A 23273-nucleotide genomic window follows, 5' to 3' on the forward strand; every position below is an offset into this window, starting at 1 on the left:
GAGTAAATGTGAATAAGAGCAAGGTTATTAGGTACAGTAGGGTTGAGGGTCAAGTCAATTGGGAGGTGAGTTTGAATGGAGAAAAACTGGAGGAAGTGAAGTGTTTTAGATATCTGGGAGTGGATCTGGCAGCGGATGGAACCATGGAAGCGGAAGTGGATCATAGGGTGGGGGAGGGGGCGAAAATTCTGGGGGCCTTGAAGAATGTGTGGAAGTCGAGAACATTATCTCGGAAAGCAAAAATGGGTATGTTTGAAGGAATAGTGGTTCCAACAATGTTGTATGGTTGCGAGGCGTGGGCTATGGATAGAGTTGTGCGCAGGAGGTTGGATGTGCTGGAAATGAGATGTTTGAGGACAATGTGTGGTGTGATGTGGTTTGATCGAGTGAGTAACGTAAGGGTAAGAGAGATGTGTGGAAATAAAAAGAGCGTGGTTGAGAGAGCAGAAGAGGGTGTTTTGAAATGGTTTGGGCACATGGAGAGAATGAGTGAGGAAAGATTGACCAAGAGGATATATGTGTCGGAGGTGGAGGGAACGAGGAGAAGAGGGAGACCAAATTGGAGGTGGAAAGATGGAGTGAAAAAGATTTTGTGTGATCGGGGCCTGAACATGCAGGAGGGTGAAAGGAGGGCAAGGAATAGAGTGAATTGGATCGATGTGGTATACCGGGGTTGACGTGCTGTCAGTGGATTGAATCAAGGCATGTGAAGCGTCTGGGGTAAACCATGGAAAGCTGTGTAGGTATGTATATTTGCGTGTGTGGACGTATGTATATACATGTGTATGGGGGGGGGTTGGGCCATTTCTTTCGTCTGTTTCCTTGCGCTACCTCGCAAACGCGGGAGACAGCGACAAAGTATAATAAATAATAAAATATATATATATATATATATATATATATATATATATATATATATATATATATATATATATATATATATATATATATATACACAGCTCTAAAGCTGCGCTACATTCAGTAGCAGGGACGGGCTGGACTCCTTTGATGCGAAGTGTTCTGTTTAAGGAGACTTTGCTCCATCTCGTCACGTGACGCAGATGCATCCTGACCCACACATCGCTGTACGTTCGCTGTGTAACCTCACAGCGAGAGTATGTTGGCCCCGCTCGGTGGGTGACCCGGGTTCGATGCTCGGCCAGACAGAGGAAAATTGGTTGAGATGGATCTACCTGTGAACATGACGTCATGATGTACAGACGTGACGTCATGATGTACAGACATGACGTCATGGTGTACAGACATAACGTCATGGTGTACAGACATAACGTCATGATGTACAGATATTACGTCATGATGTACAGACATTACCAAGAGTACCGGTAGCACCCCGACCACCACCACTCCACCACCACTCCACCACCACCGCCAACACTCCACCCCCTCCACTCCACCACCGCCACCACTCCACCACCAGCGCCACCACTCCCTCCGCCATCAAGGGCGGCAGAGCAGCGGGCCGGGTGACGCAGCACCTCCTCTCCACCCGTGCTGCCTGGTACGTAAACAAACACTTCCCTCCACAACACCCTCTTACGATATCATTATAATGTTACGCCTGGTGGTGGAGGGGCGGCAGGAGGAGGGGCAGGAGGAGGAGGAGGAGGGGTAGGAGGAGGGGAGGAGGAGGAGGAGGAGGAGGGGCAGGAGGAGGAGGAGGTGGAAGAGGGAAGGTGGGAAGAGGAGCGAGACAGGCAGGAGGAGGATCAGGAGGGGCAGGACGAGGAGGAGGAGGAGGAGGTGGAAGAGGGAAGGAGGGAAGAGGAGCGAGACAGGCAGGAGGAGGATCAGGAGGGGCAGGAGGAAGAGGAGGTGGAAGAGGGAAGGAGGGAAGAGGAGCGAGACAGGGAGGAGGTAGGAGGAGGAGGAGGAGAGGCAACAAATGGAATTGAGAGAAAGAAAAGGTGGAGATGAGGAGGAGGAGGAAGGGCTAAAGGGTGAAGAATGAGGAGTCAGGGTGAGTAAGGAGATTAGGAAGAGAGGAGGAGGAGGAAGGGCTAAAGGGTGAAGAATGAGGAGTCAGGGTGAGTAGGGAGATTAGGAAGAGAGGAGGAGGAGGAAGGGCTAAAGGGTGAAGAATGAGGAGTCAGGGTGAGTAGGGAGATTAGGAAGAGAGGAGGAGGAGGAAGGGCTAAAGGGTGAAGAATGAGGAGTCAGGGTGAGTAGGGAGATTAGGAAGAGAGGAGGAGGAGGAGGAAGGGCTAAAGGGTGAAGAATGAGGAGTCAGGGTGAGTAGGGAGATTAGGAAGAGAGGAGGAGGAGGAGGAAGGGCTAAAGGGTGAAGAATGAGGAGTCAGGGTGAGTAGGGAGATTAGGAAGAGAGGGACATTAGGAAGGAATCGTGTCGGAGGTCAGAGAGATGCTTTCATATCAATCATCACGCACGTCTCCCAGCTGCCACCAAGTTACTGACGTGGTATTACATGTGACATAGTCCGCTCACGCCCGGCTGGGGGCTGGGGGCCTGGCGGCTGGGGGCTGACTGGCTCAGCATCATCTGTAGACGCAAACGAGAGAACCAAGAACAGCTAAGGCGGAGTCATTGGCCACAGAGAAGTGCACCTCTGCTGACGCTGTCCTGCCTCTCCCCTTCCCTCTCCCATGCCTCTCCCCTTCCCTCTCCCATGCCTCTCCCCTTCCTTATCCTCTGTCTCTCCCCTTTCCCTCAGCGTTCTCCCCTACCTGCTCCCCCCTGCCTCTTCCCCCCCGAACCCACTCCCCCTTAACCTCTCCCCCTTCCCCCACTGGAGGACCTCAGCACCAGATAACTACTGACGAAGGGTGTGTGAGCTGTTTACCCCACCGTCAGGGGTGAGTGATAAGGCCCCCCGCCCCCCCTTCAAGTGGTCGCCTCCATGTACCGGATACCTCAACAACCACCCTCCTCCTCCCTCCTCCTCCTCCTCCTCCTCCTCCTCCTCCTCCCCTACCCACAGTAACAAGTCTGTGGCGGGGGGGAAAAGAAGAGAAAAAAAATACTTTTACCCACTGTTACTTGGGCCACAGAAGCCGCCAGTGAGGCCAGATGGTCCACGTCGAGTTTTTCTGGTGGAACCTCGAGGACACACACACACACACACACACACACATCTCTGCTGCTGGTGGTGTGGCCCGCGTCTCCAAACCTGGAGATACAGATGGCATCATAGACGGAAGATTTACACCTTTGCAGAGGACGGGCGATGATTGTATGGACGGGCGATGATCGTATGGACGGGCGATGATTGTATGGACGGGCGATGATCGTTTGGACGGGCGATAACTGTATGGACGGGCGATGATTGTACGGACGGGCGATAACTGTATGGACGGGCGATGATTTGGACGGGCGATGAATGTATGGACGGGTAATTGTGTCTTTGTAAGTCGTGAAAATAAGAAAACGCCGAGGCTATATATATATATATATATATATATATATATATATATATATATATATATATATATATATACATTGTAAGCTGGTGCACTGGTGTCCGAGGACACTTGGTTGCGTCTGTGGACGCACCGACGCGCCCCCCCGTCCCTTGCGACGCCCTTGCCTACGCAGTCATGAACCTGCAGGATATGTTTGGCCACCCCGCCATGACCTGGTACCACCTGCCTACCTGGTGACGTACTAGGTACCAGGACCTGATGACATAGCTCAACAGTGACCCAGCCCAGAGGCTGGTCCAGTGGTCCAGTGTAGAGGTCCAGCAGTGCCCAGTGATCGGCACTAACGTCCAGCTGGTCCAGTGGTCCACTGTGAAGGTCCAGCAGAGCCCAGTGATCGACCTGATGTCCAACTGGTCCACTGTAGAGGTCCAGCAGTGCCCAGTGATCGGCACTAATGTCCAGCTGGTCCACTGGTCCACTGTAGAGGTCCAGCAGTGCCCAGTGATCGGCCTAATGTCCAACTGGTCCACTGTAGAGGTCCAGCAGTGCCCAGTGATCGACCTAATGTCCAGCTGGTCCAGTGGTCCACTGTAGAGGTCCAGCAGTGCCCAGTGATCGGCACTAACGTCCAGCTGGTCCAGTGGTCCACTGTGAAGGTCCAGCAGTGCCCAGTGATCGGCCTAATGTCCAACTGGTCCACTGTAGAGGTCCAGCAGTGCCCAGTGATCGACCTAATGTCCAACTGGTCCAGTGGTCCACTGTAGAGGTCCAGCAGTGCCCAGTGATCGGCCTAATGTCCAACTGGTCCACTGTAGAGGTCCAGCAGTGCCCAGTGATCGGCACTAATGTCCAGCTGGTCCAGTGGTCCACTGTAGAGGTCCAGCAGTGCCCAGTGATCGGCCTAATGTCCAGCTGGTCCAGTAGTCCACTGTAGAGGTCCAGCAGTGCCCAGTGATCGGCACTAACGTCCAGCTGGTCCAGTGGTCCACTGTAGAGGTCCAGCAGTTTCCAGTGATCGACCCAAATCCCTACAGACAGCGTCACTGATACACTCTACGGGGTTCAGCTGCCACGTCCTGGTAGTGGTCGACCCCCACGTCCTGGTAGTGGTCGACTCCCACGTCCTGGTAGTGGTCGACCCTGCTTTACTACCATGATGGGGCTGGTGTACCTAATGATGGGGTTGGTGTACCTAATGATGGGGCTGGTGTACCTAATGATGGGGTTGGTGTACCTAATGATGGGGCTGGTGTACCTAATGATGGGGTTGGTGTACCTAATGATGGGGCTGGTGTACCTAATGATGGGGCTGGTGTACATAATGATGGGGCTGGTGTACCTAATGATGGGGTTGGTGTACCTAATGATGGGGCTGGTGTACCTAATGATGGGGCTGGTGTACATAATGATGGGGCTGGTGTACCTAATGATGGGGCTGGTGTACCTAATGATGGGGCTGGTGTACATAATGATGGGGCTGGTGTACCTAATGATGGGGTTGGTGTACCTAATGATGGGGCTGGTGTACCTAATGATGGGGTTGGTGTACCTAATGATGGGGCTGGTGTACCTAATGATGGGGCTGGTGTACCTAATGATGGGGCTGTGTACCTAATGATGGGGTTGGTGTACCTAATGATGGGGCTGGTGTACCTAATGATGGGGCTGGTGTACCTAATGATGGGGCTAGTGTACCTAATGATGGGGCTTGGTGTACCTAATGATGGGGCTGGTGTACCTAATGATGGGGTTGGTGTACCTAATGATGGGGCTGGTGTACCTAATGATGGGGCTGGTGTACCTAATGATGGGGCTGGTGTACCTAATGATGGGGTTGGTGTACCTAATGATGGGGCTGGTGTACCTAATGATGGGGCTGGTGTACCTAATGATGGGGCTGGTGTACCTAATGATGGGGTTGGTGTACCTAATGATGGGGCTGGTGTACCTAATGATGGGGCTGGTGTACCTAATGATGGGGCTGGTGTACCTAATGATGGGGCTGGTGTACCTAATGATGGGGTTGGTGTACCTAATGATGGGGCTGGTGTACCTAATGATGGGGCTGGTGTACCTAATGATGGGGCTGGTGTACCTAATGATGGGGTTGGTGTACCTAATGATGGGGCTGGTGTACCTAATGATGGGGTTGGTGTACCTAATGATGGGGCTGGTGTACCTAATGATGGGGCTGGTGTACCTAATGATGGGGCTGGTGTACCTAATGATGGGGCTGGTGTACCTAATGATGGGGCTGGTGTACCTAATGATGGGGCTGGTGTACCTAATGATGGGGCTGGTGTACCTAATGATGGGGCTGGTGTACCTAATGATGGGGTTGGTGTACCTAATGATGGGGCTGGTGTACCTAATGATGGGGTTGGTGTACCTAATGATGGGGCTGGTGTACCTAATGATGGGGTTGGTGTACCTAATGATGGGGCTGGTGTACCTAATGATGGGGTTGGTGTACCTAATGATGGGGCTGGTGTACCTAATGATGGGGCTGGTGTACCTAATGATGGGGCTGGTGTACCTAATGATGGGGCTGGTGTACATAATGATGGGGCTGGTGTACATAATGATGGGGTTGGTGTACCTAATGATGGGGCTGGTGTACCTAATGATGGGGTTGGTGTACCTAATGATGGGGTTGGTGTACATAATGATGGGGCTGGTGTACCTAATGATGGGGCTGGTGTACCTAATGATGGGGCTGGTGTACATAATGATGGGGCTGGTGTACCTAATGATGGGGTTGGTGTAGCTAATGATGGGGTTGGTGTACATAATGATGGGGCTGGTGTACCTAATGATGGGGTTGGTGTACCTAATGATGGGGTTGGTGTACCTAATGATGGGGCTGGTGTACATAATGATGGGGCTGGTGTACCTAATGATGGGGCTGGTGTACCTAATGATGGGGTTGGTGTACCTAATGATGGGGCTGGTGTACCTAATGATGGGGCTGGTGTACATAATGATGGGGCTGGTGTACCTAATGATGGGGCTGGTGTACCTAATGATGGGGTTGGTGTACCTAATGATGGGGCTGGTGTACCTAATGATGGGGCTGGTGTACCTAATGATGGGGCTGGTGTACCTAATGATGGGGCTTGTGTACCTAATGATGGGGCTGGTGTACCTAATGATGGGGTTGGTGTACCTAACGATGGGGCTGGTGTACCTAATGATGGGGCTGGTGTACCTAATGATGGGGTTGGTGTACCTAATGATGGGGCTGGTGTACATAATGATGGGGCTGGTGTACCTAATGATGGGGTTGGTGTACCTAATGATGGGGTTGGTGTACCTAATGATGGGGCTGGTGTACCAAATGATGGGGCTGGTGTACCTAATGATGGGGCTGGTGTACCTAATGATGGGGTTGGTGTACCTAATGATGGGGCTGGTGTACCTAATGATGGGGCTTGTGTACCTAATGATGGGGCTGGTAAACTTAATGATGGGTTTGGTAAACCTAATGATGGGGTTAGTATACCTAGTGATGGGGTTGGTAAACATAATAATGGTGTTGGTATACCTCATGATGTGGTTGGTAAACCTAATGATGGTGTTAGTTTATTTGATGATGATGTTGATAAAGATAATGATGGTGTTGGTATACTTGATGATGAGGTTGGTAAAGATAATGATGGTGTTGGTATACTTGATGATAAAGTTGATAAATATGATGATGATGCTGGTAAACCCATCAAAGGTGTTGGTAAACTTACTGGTGGTGATGGGGGAAGCTTAATGATTGTGTTAGTATACCTCATGACGGTGTTTGTAAACTTGTAGATGGTGTAAGAATACCTGATAATGGTGATGTTAGACATGTTAATGATGAAGGTATACCTAATAATGATGAGGTAAACTTAATGACGAAGGTATACCTAATTATGGTGAGGTAAACTTAATGATTATGTCAGGTGCTACCAAATATTTTTCTCATTTCTCCAGTGTGTTGTCTATCCCGCGTTTATGACATGGTTCATGACAGTAACCTATGTGGTTACCCTATATGTATACATAAATATGTACATTGTATATACTTCTATATGATCATACGATATTCATATATATCTAAATCCACACATACAAACACACATTCATATATATATATATATATATATATATATATATATATATATATATATATATATATATATATATATATATATATATATATATATATTGGAAAGGATCACAATTTTGCGCGTGATCAAGATATTCTTATGAGTTCACGGGAAAAATGAAACACTATAATTTCCCAAGTGCACTTTCGTGTAATAATCACATTATCAAGGGAGACACAAGAGAGAAATATAAGTCAGTTGTTGTACATCGAAGAGACGAAGCTAGGACGCCATTTGGTAAACATGGCGTCCTAGCTCATATAAATATATATATATATATATATATATATATATATATATATATATATATATATATATATATATATATATATATCCCTGGGGATAGGGGAGAAAGAATACTTCCCACGTATTCCCTGCGTGTCGTAGAAGGCGACTAAAAGGGGAGGGAGCGGGGGGCTGGAAATCCTCCCCTCTCGTTTTTTTTTTGATTTTCCAAAAGAAGGAACAGAGAACGAGGCCAGGTGAGGACATTCCCTCAGAGGCCCAGTCCTCTGTTCTTAACGCTACCTTGCTAACGCGGGAAATGGCGAATAGTATGAAAGAAAAGATATATATATATATATATATATATATATATATATATATATATATATATATATATATATATATATATATATATATATAAATGTATATATTCTGGATAGAAATAATTATTATTTCATCACTTGGTATTTTAAAAGCTTTATGGGCGAAACCCACACCCAGGGTGGCCATAAGGCACAGAGCGCCATCTAAGAAATTTACCTACGAATTATCCACAATTTCCAGCGATTTACGAAAAGTGGTCATGTAAACTCCCCCCCACCTCCCTCCCCATGCAAGTCTGGCCTCCCCTGCCCGCCTACATCAACACGTGTATGTCCTTAACGTATTATAAATAATTGTCTCCCAACATTACCACATCATCCCTGTGTTGGCTGGTGTGTGTGTGTGTGTGTGTGTGTGTGTGTATGTGTAGGAGAGGGGAGGTGTGGTCTCCACATATCGTAAGGTTCTGTAAGGGTTTGCTGTATAAGGTGGGCGTCAGGATCATCGTTCGCTGGTCAAGGGAGGGAGAGAGGTGGTGTGAGTATATTTTTTTCATCTCCACACCTTTTGGTCGCTGGGTAAAGTGTGTGTTTGGACAAGGAGCCAACCCAGCGCCCCACACAGCTCCAGCCTCCCCAGCGCCCCACACAGCTCCAGCCTCCTCTATCTCCCTTGTAGGGTAGGTACGTTGCTCTCGCGTCCATATGCTGTCCACGAGAAACGCCAGGAGTCTCATATGGTTAAGTACGTAGGAAATATAACGTTGGTTCGTGGCTTAAGTCCCTTTTTCAGACTTGTAGATATGATGCCTGATTCAAACATTTGTTTTGGAGATTACACACACACACACACACACACAGATTATGGACGAACTGGGAACTGTGATTTTGGGGTACTGTTTGTCTGACATGCCCCCCAGCGCAGTGCCACTGTGATCGGCGCTGGGACCACGTCACATAGTACGTACAAGGTACACAAAAGTAATGGCAGAGGGTGTTGAGGGAGGCTGTGAGACTTGGTGGGTGGTGAGGGAGGCTGTGAGACATGGTGGGTGATGAGGGAGGCTGTGAGACATGGTGGGTGATGAGGGAGGCTGTGAGACATGGTGGGTGATGAGGGAGGCTGTGAGACATGGTGGGTGATGAGGGAGGCTGTGAGACATGGTGGGTGATGAGGGAGGCTGTGAGACATGGTGGGTGATGAGAGAAACTGTGAGACATGGCGGGTGATGAGGGAGGCTGTGAGACATGGTGGGTGATGAGGGAGGCTGTGAGACATGGTGGGTGATGAGGGAGGCTGTGAGACATGGTGGGTGATGAGGGAGGCTGTGAGACATGGTGGGTGATGAGGGAGGCTGTGAGACATGGTGGGTGATGAGGGAGGCTGTGAGACATGGTGGGTGATGAGGGAGGCTGTGAGATATGGTGGGTGATGAGGGAGGCTGTGAGACAAGGTGGGTGATGAGGGAGGCTGTGAGACATGGTGGGTGATGAGAGAGACTGTGAGACATGGTGGGTGATGAGAGAGACTGTGAGACATGGTGGGTGATGAGAGAGACTGTGAGACATGGTGGGTGATGAGAGAGACTGTGAGACATGGTGGGTGATGAGGGAGGCTTTGAGACATGGTGGGTGATGAGGGAGGTTTTGAGACTTGGTGGGTGGTGAGGGAGGCTGTGAGACATGGTGGGTGATGAGGGAGGTTGTTAGACATGGTGGGTGATGAGAGAGACTGTGAGACATGGTGGGTGATGAGGGAGGCTGTGAGACATGGTGGGTGATGAGAGAGACTGTGAGACATGGTAGGTGATGAGGGAGACTGTGAGACATGGTGGGTGACGAGGGAGGCTGTGAGACATGGCGGGTGATGAGGGAGGCTGTGAGACATGGTGTGTGATGAGAGAGACTGTGAGACATGGTGGGTGATGAGGGAGGCTGTGAGACATGGTGGGTGATGAGGAAGGCTGCGAGACATAGTGGGAGATAAGAGAGACTGTGAGACATGGTGGGTGATGAGGGAGGCTGTGAGACATGGTGGGTGATGAGGGAGACTGTGAGACATGGTGGGTGATGAGAGAGAGACTGTGAGACATGGTGGGTGATGAGGGAGGCTATGAGACATGTTGGGTGATGAGAGAGACTGTGAGACATGGTAGGTGACGAGGGAGACTGTGAGACATGGTGGGTGATGAGAGAGAGACTGTGAGACATGGCGGGTGATGAGGAAGGCAGAGAGAGAGAGAGAGAGAGAGAGAGAGAGAGAGAGAGAGAGAGAGAGAGAGAGAGAGAGAGTCTTGAGGGCGTGGAACGCACTGGGGAATAAAATAATGAGATATGATTACAAAACACAGTATCATTTGACGTACACACTGGAGAGTATGTGAGAGGATCCATATTGTATCACAGGTCAACCCGAAGAATAGCATTGAGTTCCATTTATTGAAATACGAGGATGAAAATACGTATAACCTGTATGAAGCTTAAGTCTGAATATGGTGGATCTTAGTAGAAAACTTCGTAATTAGATGCTATAAGATAGCCACCCAATAGTGTCGAATGGTGTCTGACCAGCTGGATCTGACCTGTGATGGATAGTTATAAGAAAATATAAGAATGACCTTCCTCAAAAACAAAAAAAAAAACAATATACAATAAAACATTCAGATTTGAATAAGTGATTTGAGTAAGGAGAGTCCAAAGATGGGTTGGAGTGGATTGCGTTGGACATAAGTGGACACTTATAAGCAATGAGATTGCATGTGAGGCATTAAATACCTTTCTGATAACAGAGAAACATGTGAGCCCCAAGTGCAATTCATCGAGTGAGAATGTACTGTATTATTGTCTAAAATATTTTCAACAACAACAACAAAAGAAGACTGGGCGAAGTATTTATGCGAATTTTACTTATTTCCAACTGATAGAAATAGAGAATTCAAACACACACACACACACACACACACACACATATGGACCGCCGTGGTGTGGTGGTTCGCGTCAGTGATGGGCCGCCTGGGATCAAACCCACACAGGTTTGAATCTTGATCGTGGTGGTAGGTCCAGAGTCCTCCCAGCTGTTCATCCTCCTTTAGGGCCTGGTCGATAAAATGGGTACTTAGTATAGGCTAGTGTGTGTGTGTGTGTGTGTGTGTGTGTGTGTGTGTGTAAAGACATGGTAAATATATATACAAGGTTAAGAGACGAGGCAACACGAGTGTCAAACTCTCTCCCTGTAACACACACCCAGCAAATAAACGGCTGAGGATTGTATTGTACAAGAAGATGTGTAGCCAAGATGTGCTTGCCAGAAAAAGGGGGGGGGGTGGAGCTCAGAGGAGTATTTGTCAGGAGTGAGGAAACCTCGAGAGAGAGAGAGAGAGAGAGAGAGAGAGAGAGAGAGAGAGAGAGAGAGAGAGAGAGCTATGGTTCAGCGCGGAACGTCAAAAATTGCGAGAGAGAGCTGAGAGAAATATGAAACAGGAGACACAGACGACGGGATATTCAGTCTGGGATAGATGCAAGACAGCAAGAAATGATGACTGTAAGGTGAGAAGAGAGAGAGAGAGAGAGAGAGAGAGAGAGAGAGAGAGAGAGAGAGAGAGAGCGAGAGAGAGAGACAGAGAGAGAGAGAGAGAGAGAGAGAGAGAGAGAGAGAGAGGAGCAGAGGGGAACCTTCCAACAAAATAGCGTGGACGAGGCAAAAACACATTCCCAAAAACGTAGCCATCAGCTTCGTCAGGAGCAATGAATAGTATCACTGAAAGGCCAGCTAACCAGGCTATGGGGCTCGGGGGGCAAGAATCACTATGGAGAACAAGGTAATATATTTGAGGAGGTGGATGATAAATTTATTACTATTTTCACTTTGGAGGACTCTCCTGCCCTGACATTAGAAAGGCGGGAGGAGGAGGGGAGGAGGAAGGTCTTGGAACGTCCAGAAATGGATAGAAATGACATCATTAAGCTGGACACCACCACAGCTTGACGGATATAAGACTTACAGTCCTGTTGAAGACTTCCATATGTGCTGAAGGAATAGCCCGTAGGGTCCTCGCTCGACCATTATTCGTATTACTGTTCGGTCGATCACTTGAGGGAAATCATACGTCCAAAGATGCAGTGGAGGGCGATCCTCGGGCTTACATTTAAGAAATATGATCGGGGAATTACCCTGAACTACAGATGAGATTCACTGGCAAGTCTGATCTGTGAGGCGTTGGAAAAGGTAATCAAAGAGCTAATGAATAGCTACAGACATACGAAAGACTACTTGACCCTTAAACAACACTTGGATACACGGAGAGATCATGAATTATGGGTCACTTAGACTTGTATGATAGGTGGAGCGACATCTTAGATCAAAGAGATGCATTTTCTAGATTGTGTTTTCCTCGAGTGCCAGAAAGCTTTTGACACTGACCCCCCACCAGAGGTTGATCCATAAGACATTATCTTATTGGAAAGGTACAAAGAACACGGGTAAGAAGAAGGGTCATTTACGAAACAGGTTGGGTTCATCAGTGGTCGTTTTGCAGAGTTCGGTCTGGGGTCCACTGCTATGTGTAAATGACCCGTCTAATGGACTGATCTCTTAGCTGTACATGTTTGCAGATGATGCCAAGGTCATGAGAGAAATAAAGAAATGACGAAGACTGCATTAGCTTACCGGAGGAGACCTAGTCAGACTAACAATTGGTATGATTGATGGTTGATGAAGCACAACCCGAGGAAAAAGTGCAAGGTAATCAGGATGAGACGTAGTGAAAGTAAGGTCTCGGTTCGATTCCTACCCAGCGAGGAATGAGCTACGGGAATCGGTGTGTGAAAGAGACAACTGAGGGTCGACATTATCCCTCGCCTGTGGACAGGGCTGTACATCAGCATAATTGTGAGGGAAACGGACTGTTGGTAGATATTTGAGTGGCACTTGGGTATATGGATATTGAAATCTTTGGTAAGATATTCATAACATACGTTAGAATGAGTTGTGTTTCTAAAGTCTCCTCGCCGCACATACGGAAAGCCAAAATTCTTGACTAGAAGGCCCAGAGAGGAGCAGCTAAAATGGTACCTGAATCAAGAGCTACACAGAGAGGCTGAGGATTACAGATTACCCTACATTGTAAGAGAGAAGAGAGAGAGGCGACCTGATCACAGCCTTTGAGCTTATTAATCACTTGGTCGACGTCGGCAGTGAACAGTGGCCCCACCAGATGCAGTGACAGAGACCACAGAAGATACGACACGAAGCTGGTCATAGAGGACGTAAAGATATACTCCCTCAGCGTGAGGGAAGAGGATGGCTTGCATGGATTGTCGACAAAGAGGAGTCAGCGACTGCTTGAGGGTATACGAGGCCTCACGAAGGGAGAATTCCTCCTGCAGAAGTACTGTATGTGAATGCACCTCTCCCGCACCACACAACATACGTAATAGGAAATACAACACCCCCATATGGCACCCAGTACTTTCGTATGACACTCTCTGATCTATATAACCCCTTATGACACAGTCCTCCGCATGACACTCACGGCTCCCCATGAACTACACATGACACCCACGCCTCCCCATGAACTCCACATGACACCCAGTGCTCCATATGAACTCCACATGACATCCACTGTTCCACATGAAACCCACTGCTCCACATGACACCCACTGCTCCACATGAACCCACATGACACAGCTCCACCGCATGACACCGTCCCCAGCCCAGACGTTCATCTTACCCAACGTGTGACCTGAGTATTGAACCCCCAGAATAATTCAGAAGCTCCGAGACGTGTTGGATATTCGACTATTGGACACCAGTAATTCCGAAGCTTCGGGTCAGCGAAGATATACGAGTATCGAACGATCGTAACTCGAAGCTCCGACTCCTTCTCAAAGGTTCGGGTATTGAATATTCGTATTGCTCGAAGCAGAGACAATACTGAAGCAGCCAGCTCACGACACGAAAATGTTTTCTCTCGTCTAACTTCTGCGTTTGTTTGAAAATAAGGTATAATGTGTTTGTCAGGACTTAGTACTGGAATAGTTACCCTCCCATGTATTCTTGCTGGTGCAAGCATGTGAACAGAACACACACACACACACACACACACACACACACACACACGGATTGAAGACGCATTTCGAACAATGATTTGGGGACGCTGTTCGTCTTGGCTGCCCTCACTGCAGTGCCACAGAGGTCAGCCTCGCCTTCGGCCACGTCCCACTAGACCTCAGCCTCCCCCACGGTTTGATCCATTCACACCCACCACCAGAGATTCCCGTTGTCACTGCAGACGGTCAATTCAACAAGATTAACACGTCAAAACCTTTATCCAATTTTCCAGTCCATTCGTAATCCCATTCTTCGTCGACTCGAGACATATCGCCTCTCCGCACCACATCAAGAACATCTACCCAACTTTGCCTCTCCCGAGACTCCTCCACCAGGTGCTCCTCCTCCTCCTCCTCCTCCTCCTCCTCCTCCTCCTCCTCCACCACATAACGGGGATGACTAGAACAGGTGCAGGGAAGGGTGTAAAACATCATCTTCACTCCCTTTTACAGCATCTTTCATGACGAGCATAACGCGTCCTCCCGACTTTCTCCAACCATCACCAGGACCGTTCGGGACACGGGCACTGCACGATCACTATCGCCACCGTCATCTCCCGTCGCCTAAGATCCCTCGTCCCCGAGTTGCATTTCGACGTCACAAATTGCAACGAGCTCATCATGGAGACCACTTACAGGAATAGTTTCATCCCAACCACTGTGAATATCTACAATCACCAGTGTGAAGACTTGCCACTTGACCTTTCTAATAGCCCCACTGTCTACAGTGTGTCCATTCCCTCTCTACATATTATCTCCTCCACTTGGGAGTCGCGTTCCTCACCAACCCACACACACACACACACACACACACACACACACACACACACACACACAACCTGGCCACCAAGGCCTGGGTTTGGGAGCGAGGCAAGACAGTGTGGTGTATCAAGCAACCATCACTGGGAGCAGACCTCTTCAGCCACTCTGCGACACCTTCCTATTGTTCTGCAACTTATGTCACCAGGTGTGCCTCCCAGGCGTCGAGCCCTGGTCGCCACAGGCCCCGCACCCCCTTCAGCGTGGAGCGCACCCCCTTTGGGCTCACTCCCTACACCGGAGTCAACGGGAGTGTCGGCCATCAACGCTGCTGCTCTATACCCAGATGTTATATAGTGCCAGGTATAAGGTGCTCTATCCAGGGTCATTGTTGTAATAACTGGTCACGTAGCGACTCCCCCTAAGAGTGACGCATTCTGATCTCTAGGATTATTGCTATTGTGTAACCTCAGCGCCCTCTCTGGAGCAGGCGGCAGGGGCGGGGCGAGGCGGGGCGGGGTGGGGCTTACTGCTTCTTCTTCTTCTCGATCGTGATGTTACCGTCTTGTAGACGGAGTCACAGACACCTGTCTCTTGTGTGTTGCTGACCTCAGAGGAGAGAGAGAGAGAGAGAGAGAGAGAGAGAGAGAGAGAGAGAGAGAGAGAGAGCGTGCATGACGCCAGCGTTGCCACGTCGCTCAACCTTTATGTACATGTGACCGTGTCGCTACTCCTGTGTATGTGTGCACACACACACACACACACAGACCAGCCTAAGCCAGGTCCTTATTTGTCGACTAGCTCCGAGGGGATGATGGACATCTAGGATTGGCTGTGGGCCCACTGCCGCGCTCAAGGCTCGAACCCGAGCGGGCCCCTGTGTGAATCATGGTCAGCGACGCTAATCATATATACACACACACACTTGTTCGCCATTCCTTCTGAAGAGAGGTAGCGCCAGGAACAGAAGAACAGCCTCAATTGCTCACATCCATTCTTTACTTGTTATGTATCATGCATAGAAATCAAAGCCCCTTATCCACAGACAAGCCTAATACATACTTCACTGGTTTCCTTAAACACTTCATATATACCCCTGGTATAGCCCGCTGACAACACATCGCCCCCTGTATACCACATGGATCCAGTTTATTCTGTCCCGTGCATGCATCACACCTTCTGCATGTCCAGTCTTGAGTCCATCCTTACATCTCGTTCTCAGCTTCCCCACTTCCTTGTTCCCTTCATTTCTGACGTGTATAACCGTCTTATTCAGTTCTGCTCCTCACTCATCCTCTCCATATGTCCAAACCATTTCAGCACACCCTCGATGACAGTTTTCTGAGGCATCTGATGACGTGGGGAAAGGGGATTACACATGACTGATGTCACCCCCCCCCCCCTCTTCCCTTGTTACCAAGGTCCGTGTTATCTCATAATCTCTCATCGTGTGGGAGAAAAATATGCATAATGCGTGGGAGTCTCGTGCCAGTCTCTGAGCGAGACTTTCATGAAAATCTTAGAGAGACTTTGGTCGCACAGGTGCCCTGCCCTGGTGACCTGTGTCGACCCCTGACCTGGCAGCCGGTAGTTACCTGGCAGGTCACATGCGAACCAAGAATATATTCGGGCCATTGTTGCTGTGATTCGAATTAGAGGGTAGTTTGCATATGTAATTATCATGTGCCGTGGTTATGGGGTTCAGGCTCTCTCTCTCTCTCTCTCTCTCTCTCTCTCTCTCTCTCTCTCTCTCTCTCTCTCTCTCTCTCTCTCTCTCTCTCTGTTTTTTTCAGTGACCATTGTACCTACGGATTCTGTGATGTGCTGTGCTCTGTGTGTGTGTGTGTGTGTGTGTGTGTGTGTGTGTGTGTGTGCGTGTGTGTGGAGGGAAAGCAGATATTATGTCACATCCAGAATCATAAACATCTTATATATGTAAATGAACGAATTTGGATAACAATGACACCACACCATCCTCCCCCCCCCCTCCCCCTCCATAGGGGCGCTGGGATTTCTACTGTTGTCTTATAACTTCAACAATGGTGCTGCCATTATCCTCATGGACCCATTTTCTCCCCCCATTAGAGCATCTTGCCACCACCATCTCCTCCTCTGCCCGCCTGCATGTCCACACACACACACACACACACACACACACAGTTTCACCACTCATTATTCCGTCCCTTCTTGTATAATTGTGTGCATTCACGCCATCCACATTCACCTTATCTTTTCCCCCTCTTCTTCCTCCCATCTTCATCCTCTCTCGTTAGCCGATATATTGTCTGTGTCTCCTCATTTAACCGTCTCTTTCAGGGTGATCACCAACGTCTCCCTGTTTCTCCCATTATCGTTTGTTTGCGCTCTATTTAAATACTCTCCCGCGTTGCCCATGGCTCACCTCTGTCTCCATCTTTTCTTTCAGCCGTACGATATTCACATCCTTCCAGCTGGAGGAGCTGGAGAAGGCCTTCAAGGAGTCCCACTACCCAGACGTGTACGCCAGGGAGATGCTCTCCCTGAAAACTGACCTCCCTGAGGACAGGATACAGGTAGGGTGCACGCTTGCTGACAGGGGGGAAGGTGTGTGTGTCTGGTGCCACTTGGCGGGTAAGGGTGTGGGGGTCAGGTCACACTTGGTAGGAGGGTGAGGGTCAGGTCATACTTGGTAAGGAGTCGAGGGTGTGAGTCAGGTCACACTTGGTAGGGGGTTGAGGATCAGGTCACACTTGGTAGGGGGTTGAGGATCAGGTCACACTTGGTAGGGGGTTGAGGATCAGGTCACACTTGGTAGGGGGGGTGAGGGTGTGGTTTTGCCGAGTGGGAGGGAGAGAGTCATAGATGAAGTCCTGTCTAGGTGGGGGGATGTTGGGTGATGTCCCCGCCCATGGTAGCTTAGATATGTGGCTGGTGTCACATCCAGCGATAGAGAGAGAGAGGTAAAGTCCTCTCCACATCACACTTGTCCCGGGTCGTGTAGGGACACTTGGACGGCCACGAGACCTTCGTATCCCTTACCTCCACCGCCCTTAAGCCCCTTCATCCGACAAGTTAATCCCAATTAGCTCAATCCCCACCTGAAGGGAAGGAACTCCATTTGTCGCTTCCACCTGGTCGGCCGACCTCACAGGCCCCCATAATGACCCAGGTGAAGAAGGTCAAGAGGGAAGGTGTGGCTGAGGCCGTAAAGATGTGGACAGAAGGTCTTAACGCCGGAGATAATCCGGGATGAGTCTCCGGGAGACGAGGATGATGAAGTGGTGAGCGCCCCGTCAGTGGGGTACCATAAGGCCGAGTCTGGGTCCCACATCATTTTCCTCCCAAATTTCACCCTCGATTATTTCTATTTCTCCCTTTATCATTTTCAAACCTATCTTATCTTTAAGATAGCTATTCCACTGTCTTCAGGTAGCCTTTTCGGTAGCGTTGTTCATCCATCCAACGAACCAATGTCAGGATTTTGGACATATTGTTTCGTGAGCCAAGAAGAAGTCCATACGAAAGGTTTAGCGATAATTGTGGCAAATTATGATAATCAGTATTGACTTCCCGGATTACCTGTCAGGTGTGAGGGGCTGCCCACCACAGTAGATGTTACAGCCATATCTCCTCCTTCCCAGATACTCAGATACATCCAAATTTGCGGTTTTATTGTGGGGTTTCTTTTCGAATCGTCTCGTCTCGTGTTGAACACAGCTACGCCCATGAACAGAGCCACAATCACATCTATTTTAAGGTCTATCAACAGCCTGTTCATCCTTGGACAATACTTTGATTATAGACCTCACTCAGAAAATCTCTTACAAGACTATTTTTTCTCAGGCAAGTAGGAATTAGAATCTTTTACTGTTCGGTGTTCACATTTTTTTCATAATCTACGATTGAAACTTTATAGCCGTTTAGTGATTTCACTATTTTTTTTTTTATAATTTACGATTGAAACTTTTACAGACGACTAATGATTAAACTCTGTCCCCTAAAATATAACTATAAGATTTCGAAAACTTTGTGCAATTTCTTTAATTGGAATTTTCATCTTTGTCTCGTAAACACATTTTTCATATACACGACAAACTCAGGAAAAATGACATTTTTCTCATCTCACTTTGACATAAAGATGTCACATTACATCTCTAGATCCTGAGGCCATGAAAAGATATTTTCCTTTCATACTGCTGAAAAGAAATCCTCTTTGACGCATTCTGTAAACGATAGGCAGTCCATGGCGGCGCCCTCCTGACGAAGGGAGGTAAATGGGTCCCCGTCTCACTCCTCTTTTTAGCCCGCTGGAGTTTTAGGGATAATTGCTCGACCGTCAGGCACATCTCCCTCTCCTCCTCCCTCCTCCCACCTAAACACCTGGAACCAGAACGGCTCGCAGGCGTGCCACTTGCCCCACCTCCTCATCGCCCTTAATTACGTGAAGTGCAAGACCTTCTGACGGTCGTGGCCCCCATGCCAGGTGTGGAGTCTGAGGGGTAGGGGGCGGACGGGGAGTGCCAGGTGTGGAGTCTGGGGGACGGGGAGTGCCAGGTGTGGAGTCTGGGTGACGGGGAGTGCCAGGTATGGAGTTTGAGGGGTAGGGGGGACGGGGAGTGCCAGGTATGGAGTTTGAGGGGTAGGGGGGGACGGGGAGTGCCAGGTGTGGAGTCTGGGGGGCCGGGGAGTGCCAGGTGTGGAGTCTGGGGGCTCGGGAGTGCCAGGTGTGAAGTCTGGGGGACGAGGAGTACCAGGTGTGGGGTCTCGGGACCGGAGAGTGCCAGGTGTTGAGTCTGGGGGCCGGGGAGTGCCAGGTGTGGAGTCTAGGGGACGGGGAGTGCCAGGTATGGAGTCTCGGGGGACGGGGAGTGCCAGGTGTGGAGTCTGGGGGGACCGGGGAGTGCCAGGTGTGGAGTCTGGGGGGACGAGGTGTGCCAGGTGTGGAGTCTGGAGGATGAGGAGTGCCAGGTGTGGAGTCTGGGGGCCTGGGAGTGCCAGGTTTGGAGTCTGGGGGGGCCGGGGAGTGCCAGGTGTGGAGTCTGGGGGCCTGGGAGTGCCAGGTGTGGAGTCTGGGGGGCCGGGGAGTGCCAGGTGTGGAGTCTGGGGGGACGAGGTGTGCCAGGTGTGGAGTCTGGAGGACGAGGAGTGCCAGGTGTGGAGTCTGGGGGCCTGGGAGTGCCAGGTTTGGAGTCTGGGGGCCAGGGAGTGCCAGGTGTGGAGTCTGGGGGCCGGGGAGTGCCATGTGTGAAGTCTGGGGGACGAGGAGTGCCAGGTATGGAGCCTGGGGGGCCGGGGAGTGCCAGGTGTTGAGTCTGGGGGCCGGGGAGTGCCAGGTGTGGAGTCTAGGGGACGGGGAGTACCAGGTGTGGAGTCTAAGGGACGAGGAGTGCCAGGTGTGGAGTCTGGGGGACGGGGAGTACCAGGTGTGGAGTCTAGGGGGACGAGGAGTGCCAAGTGTGGAGTCTGAAGTGCTGGGGAGTGCCAGGTATGGAGTCTTCCTCCCCATCGACGTCGAAATGTCCTTGGAAGTGTATCCAAGCAACGGGTCTTGCTTCCTCCACCTTTCTCCAACACCCTCCCTCCTCTCCCTCACCTACACTATGCTTCTCCCTCACCCCTCCCCCCTCAACAGCCCCCCCCCCCACCCTCCACCACCACTTCTCTCACCACCTTGGAGAGAGTTAAGGGTCCCCACTAGGGGCCCCTCACAGCAGACATCAAAGGGGCCCAACATTTATTCTTGCCTCTCCAGCTGGTGGTCATTACCACCGGTGTTAGTGTGTCCTGTCCCATCCTGTGACACCACACTACCACAGCGTCCCGTGACAACTACCACATTCCCCCACATAGTGTCCCATGACATAACACTGCCTCCCGTGACGCCATACTACAAGACACCCCATCCTGTGACAGTATTGCCACAGAGCGTCCCGTGAACACCACAATACCACACACTGTCCAATGTCACCACACTATCGCACTGCTCCCCATGAACACCACACTACCATACTCCTACCCCATGCTCACTAAACTGCTCCCAATGAACACCACAATACCATATTTCTCCCACTGAAAACCACTCTACCACGCAGCGTCCCTCAACACCACACTACCACACACCGACCCTCAACACCACACACCGTCCCTCATCACCACACTACCACACGCCGTCCCTCAACACCACACTACCACACACCGACCCTCGACACCACACACCGTCTCTCAACACCACACTACCACACACACACCCTCAACACCACATACCATCTCTCAACATCACACTAACACACACCGTCCCTCAACACCACACTACCACACACCGACCCTCAACACCACAGACCATCTCTCAACACCACACTACCACACACCGACCCACAACACCACACACCTCCTCTCAACACCACACTACCACACTCCGTCCACTCAACACCACACTACCCACCCAGTCTCTCAACACCAGCCCTACCACACACCCAACCCTCAACACACACATGCCCTCACACACAACACCACGACTCAACCCTGCCCTCATCACCACACTACCACGCACCGACCCACCAACCCACACACCCGTCCCTCAAACACCACACTACCACTCACCACCCTCAACACCACAACCTGACCCTCAACACCACACTACCACACACCGACCCTCAACACCACACACCGCCCTCACCACCACTCTACGACACACAAGACCCTCAACACCACAACCGTCCCCTCAACACCACACTACCACACACCGTCTCAACGTCTAACACCACACTACCACACACCAACCCTCAACACCACACACCGTCCCTCAACACCACACACCGTCCCTCAACACCACACTACCACACACCGACCCTCAACACCACACACCGTCCCTCAACACCACACCACCACACACCGTCCCTCAACACTACACTACCACTCACCGTCCCTCAACACCACATTACGACACACCGACCCTCAACACCACACACCGTCCCTCAATACCACGCTACCACACACCGACCCTCAACACGGCACACCGTCCCTCAACACCACACACCGTCCCTCAACACCACACTACCACACATCGTCCCTCAACACCACACTACCACACACCAACCTTCAACACCACACACCGTCCCTCAACACCACACTTCCACACACCGACTCTCAACACCAGACACCGTCTCTCAACACCACACTACCACACACCAACCCTCGACACCACACACCGACCCTCAACACCACACTACCACACACCGTCCCTCAACAAAACACTACCACACACCGTCTCTCAACACCACACTACTACACACCGTCCCTCAACACCACACACCGTCCCTCAACACCACACTACCACACACCGTCCCTCAACACCACACTACCACACACAGTCTCTCAACACCACACTACCACACACCAACCCTCAACACTACATCCCGTCACACAACACCACACACCGTCCCTCATCACCACACTACCACGCACCATCTCTCAACGCCACACACCGTCCCTCAACACCACACTACCACACACCGACCCTCAACACCACACACCGTCCCTCAACATCACACTACCACACACCGTCCCTCAACACCACACACCGTCCTCAACACCACACTACCACACACCGACCCTCAACACCACACACCGTCCTCAACACCACCACTACCACACACCGTCTCTCAACACCACACTACCACACACCAACCCTCAACACTACATCCGTCACACAACACCACACACCGTCCCTCATCACCACACTACCACGAACCATCTCTCAACGCCACACACCGTCCCTCAACACCACACTACCACACAGCGTCCCTCAACACCACACTACCGCACACCGTCTCCCAACACCATACTACTACACACCGTCCTTAACACCATACTAACACAACCGTCCCTCAACACACACACCGTCCCTCAACACCACACTACCACACACCGTCCCTCAACACCACACTACCACCACCTCCTCAACACCACACTACCACACACCGTCTCAACAAACTACACACAACCGTCCTCAACACCACACTACACACACCACACCTCCCTCAACACCACACTACCACACACCGTCCTCAACACACATACCTCACACAACCCTCACTACAACACTTAACCACACACACACCCAATCAACACAACCCACACAACACACCCCGTCCCTCAACACCACACTACCACACACCGTCTCTCAACACCACACACCGTCCCCAACCACACTACCACACACCGTCCTAACACACACTACCACACACCGTCCCTCAACACCACACTACCACCACCATCTCTCAACGCCACACTCACCTCAACAACCACACTACCACTCAACGACCTCAACACACACACC

At 50.4% G+C, this 23273-nt stretch overlaps 1 protein-coding gene across 2 annotated transcripts in view; it reads left to right on the forward strand.

Moving 5' to 3' along the window:
- Positions 1-23273, forward strand: part of LOC139765005 (visual system homeobox 2-like) — a 270002-nt gene that overhangs the window by 193328 nt on the left and 53401 nt on the right. For both annotated transcript variants that reach the window (XM_071692061.1, XM_071692062.1), the window contains exon 4: positions 17382-17508. In XM_071692061.1, coding sequence (XP_071548162.1) covers positions 17382-17508 — 127 coding nt within the window. The remainder of the gene's footprint in view (positions 1-17381; positions 17509-23273) is intronic.

Source organism: Panulirus ornatus, chromosome 52 (genome assembly GCF_036320965.1).
Source record: "Panulirus ornatus isolate Po-2019 chromosome 52, ASM3632096v1, whole genome shotgun sequence".
In the NCBI taxonomy this organism is placed as follows: domain Eukaryota; kingdom Metazoa; phylum Arthropoda; class Malacostraca; order Decapoda; family Palinuridae; genus Panulirus; species Panulirus ornatus.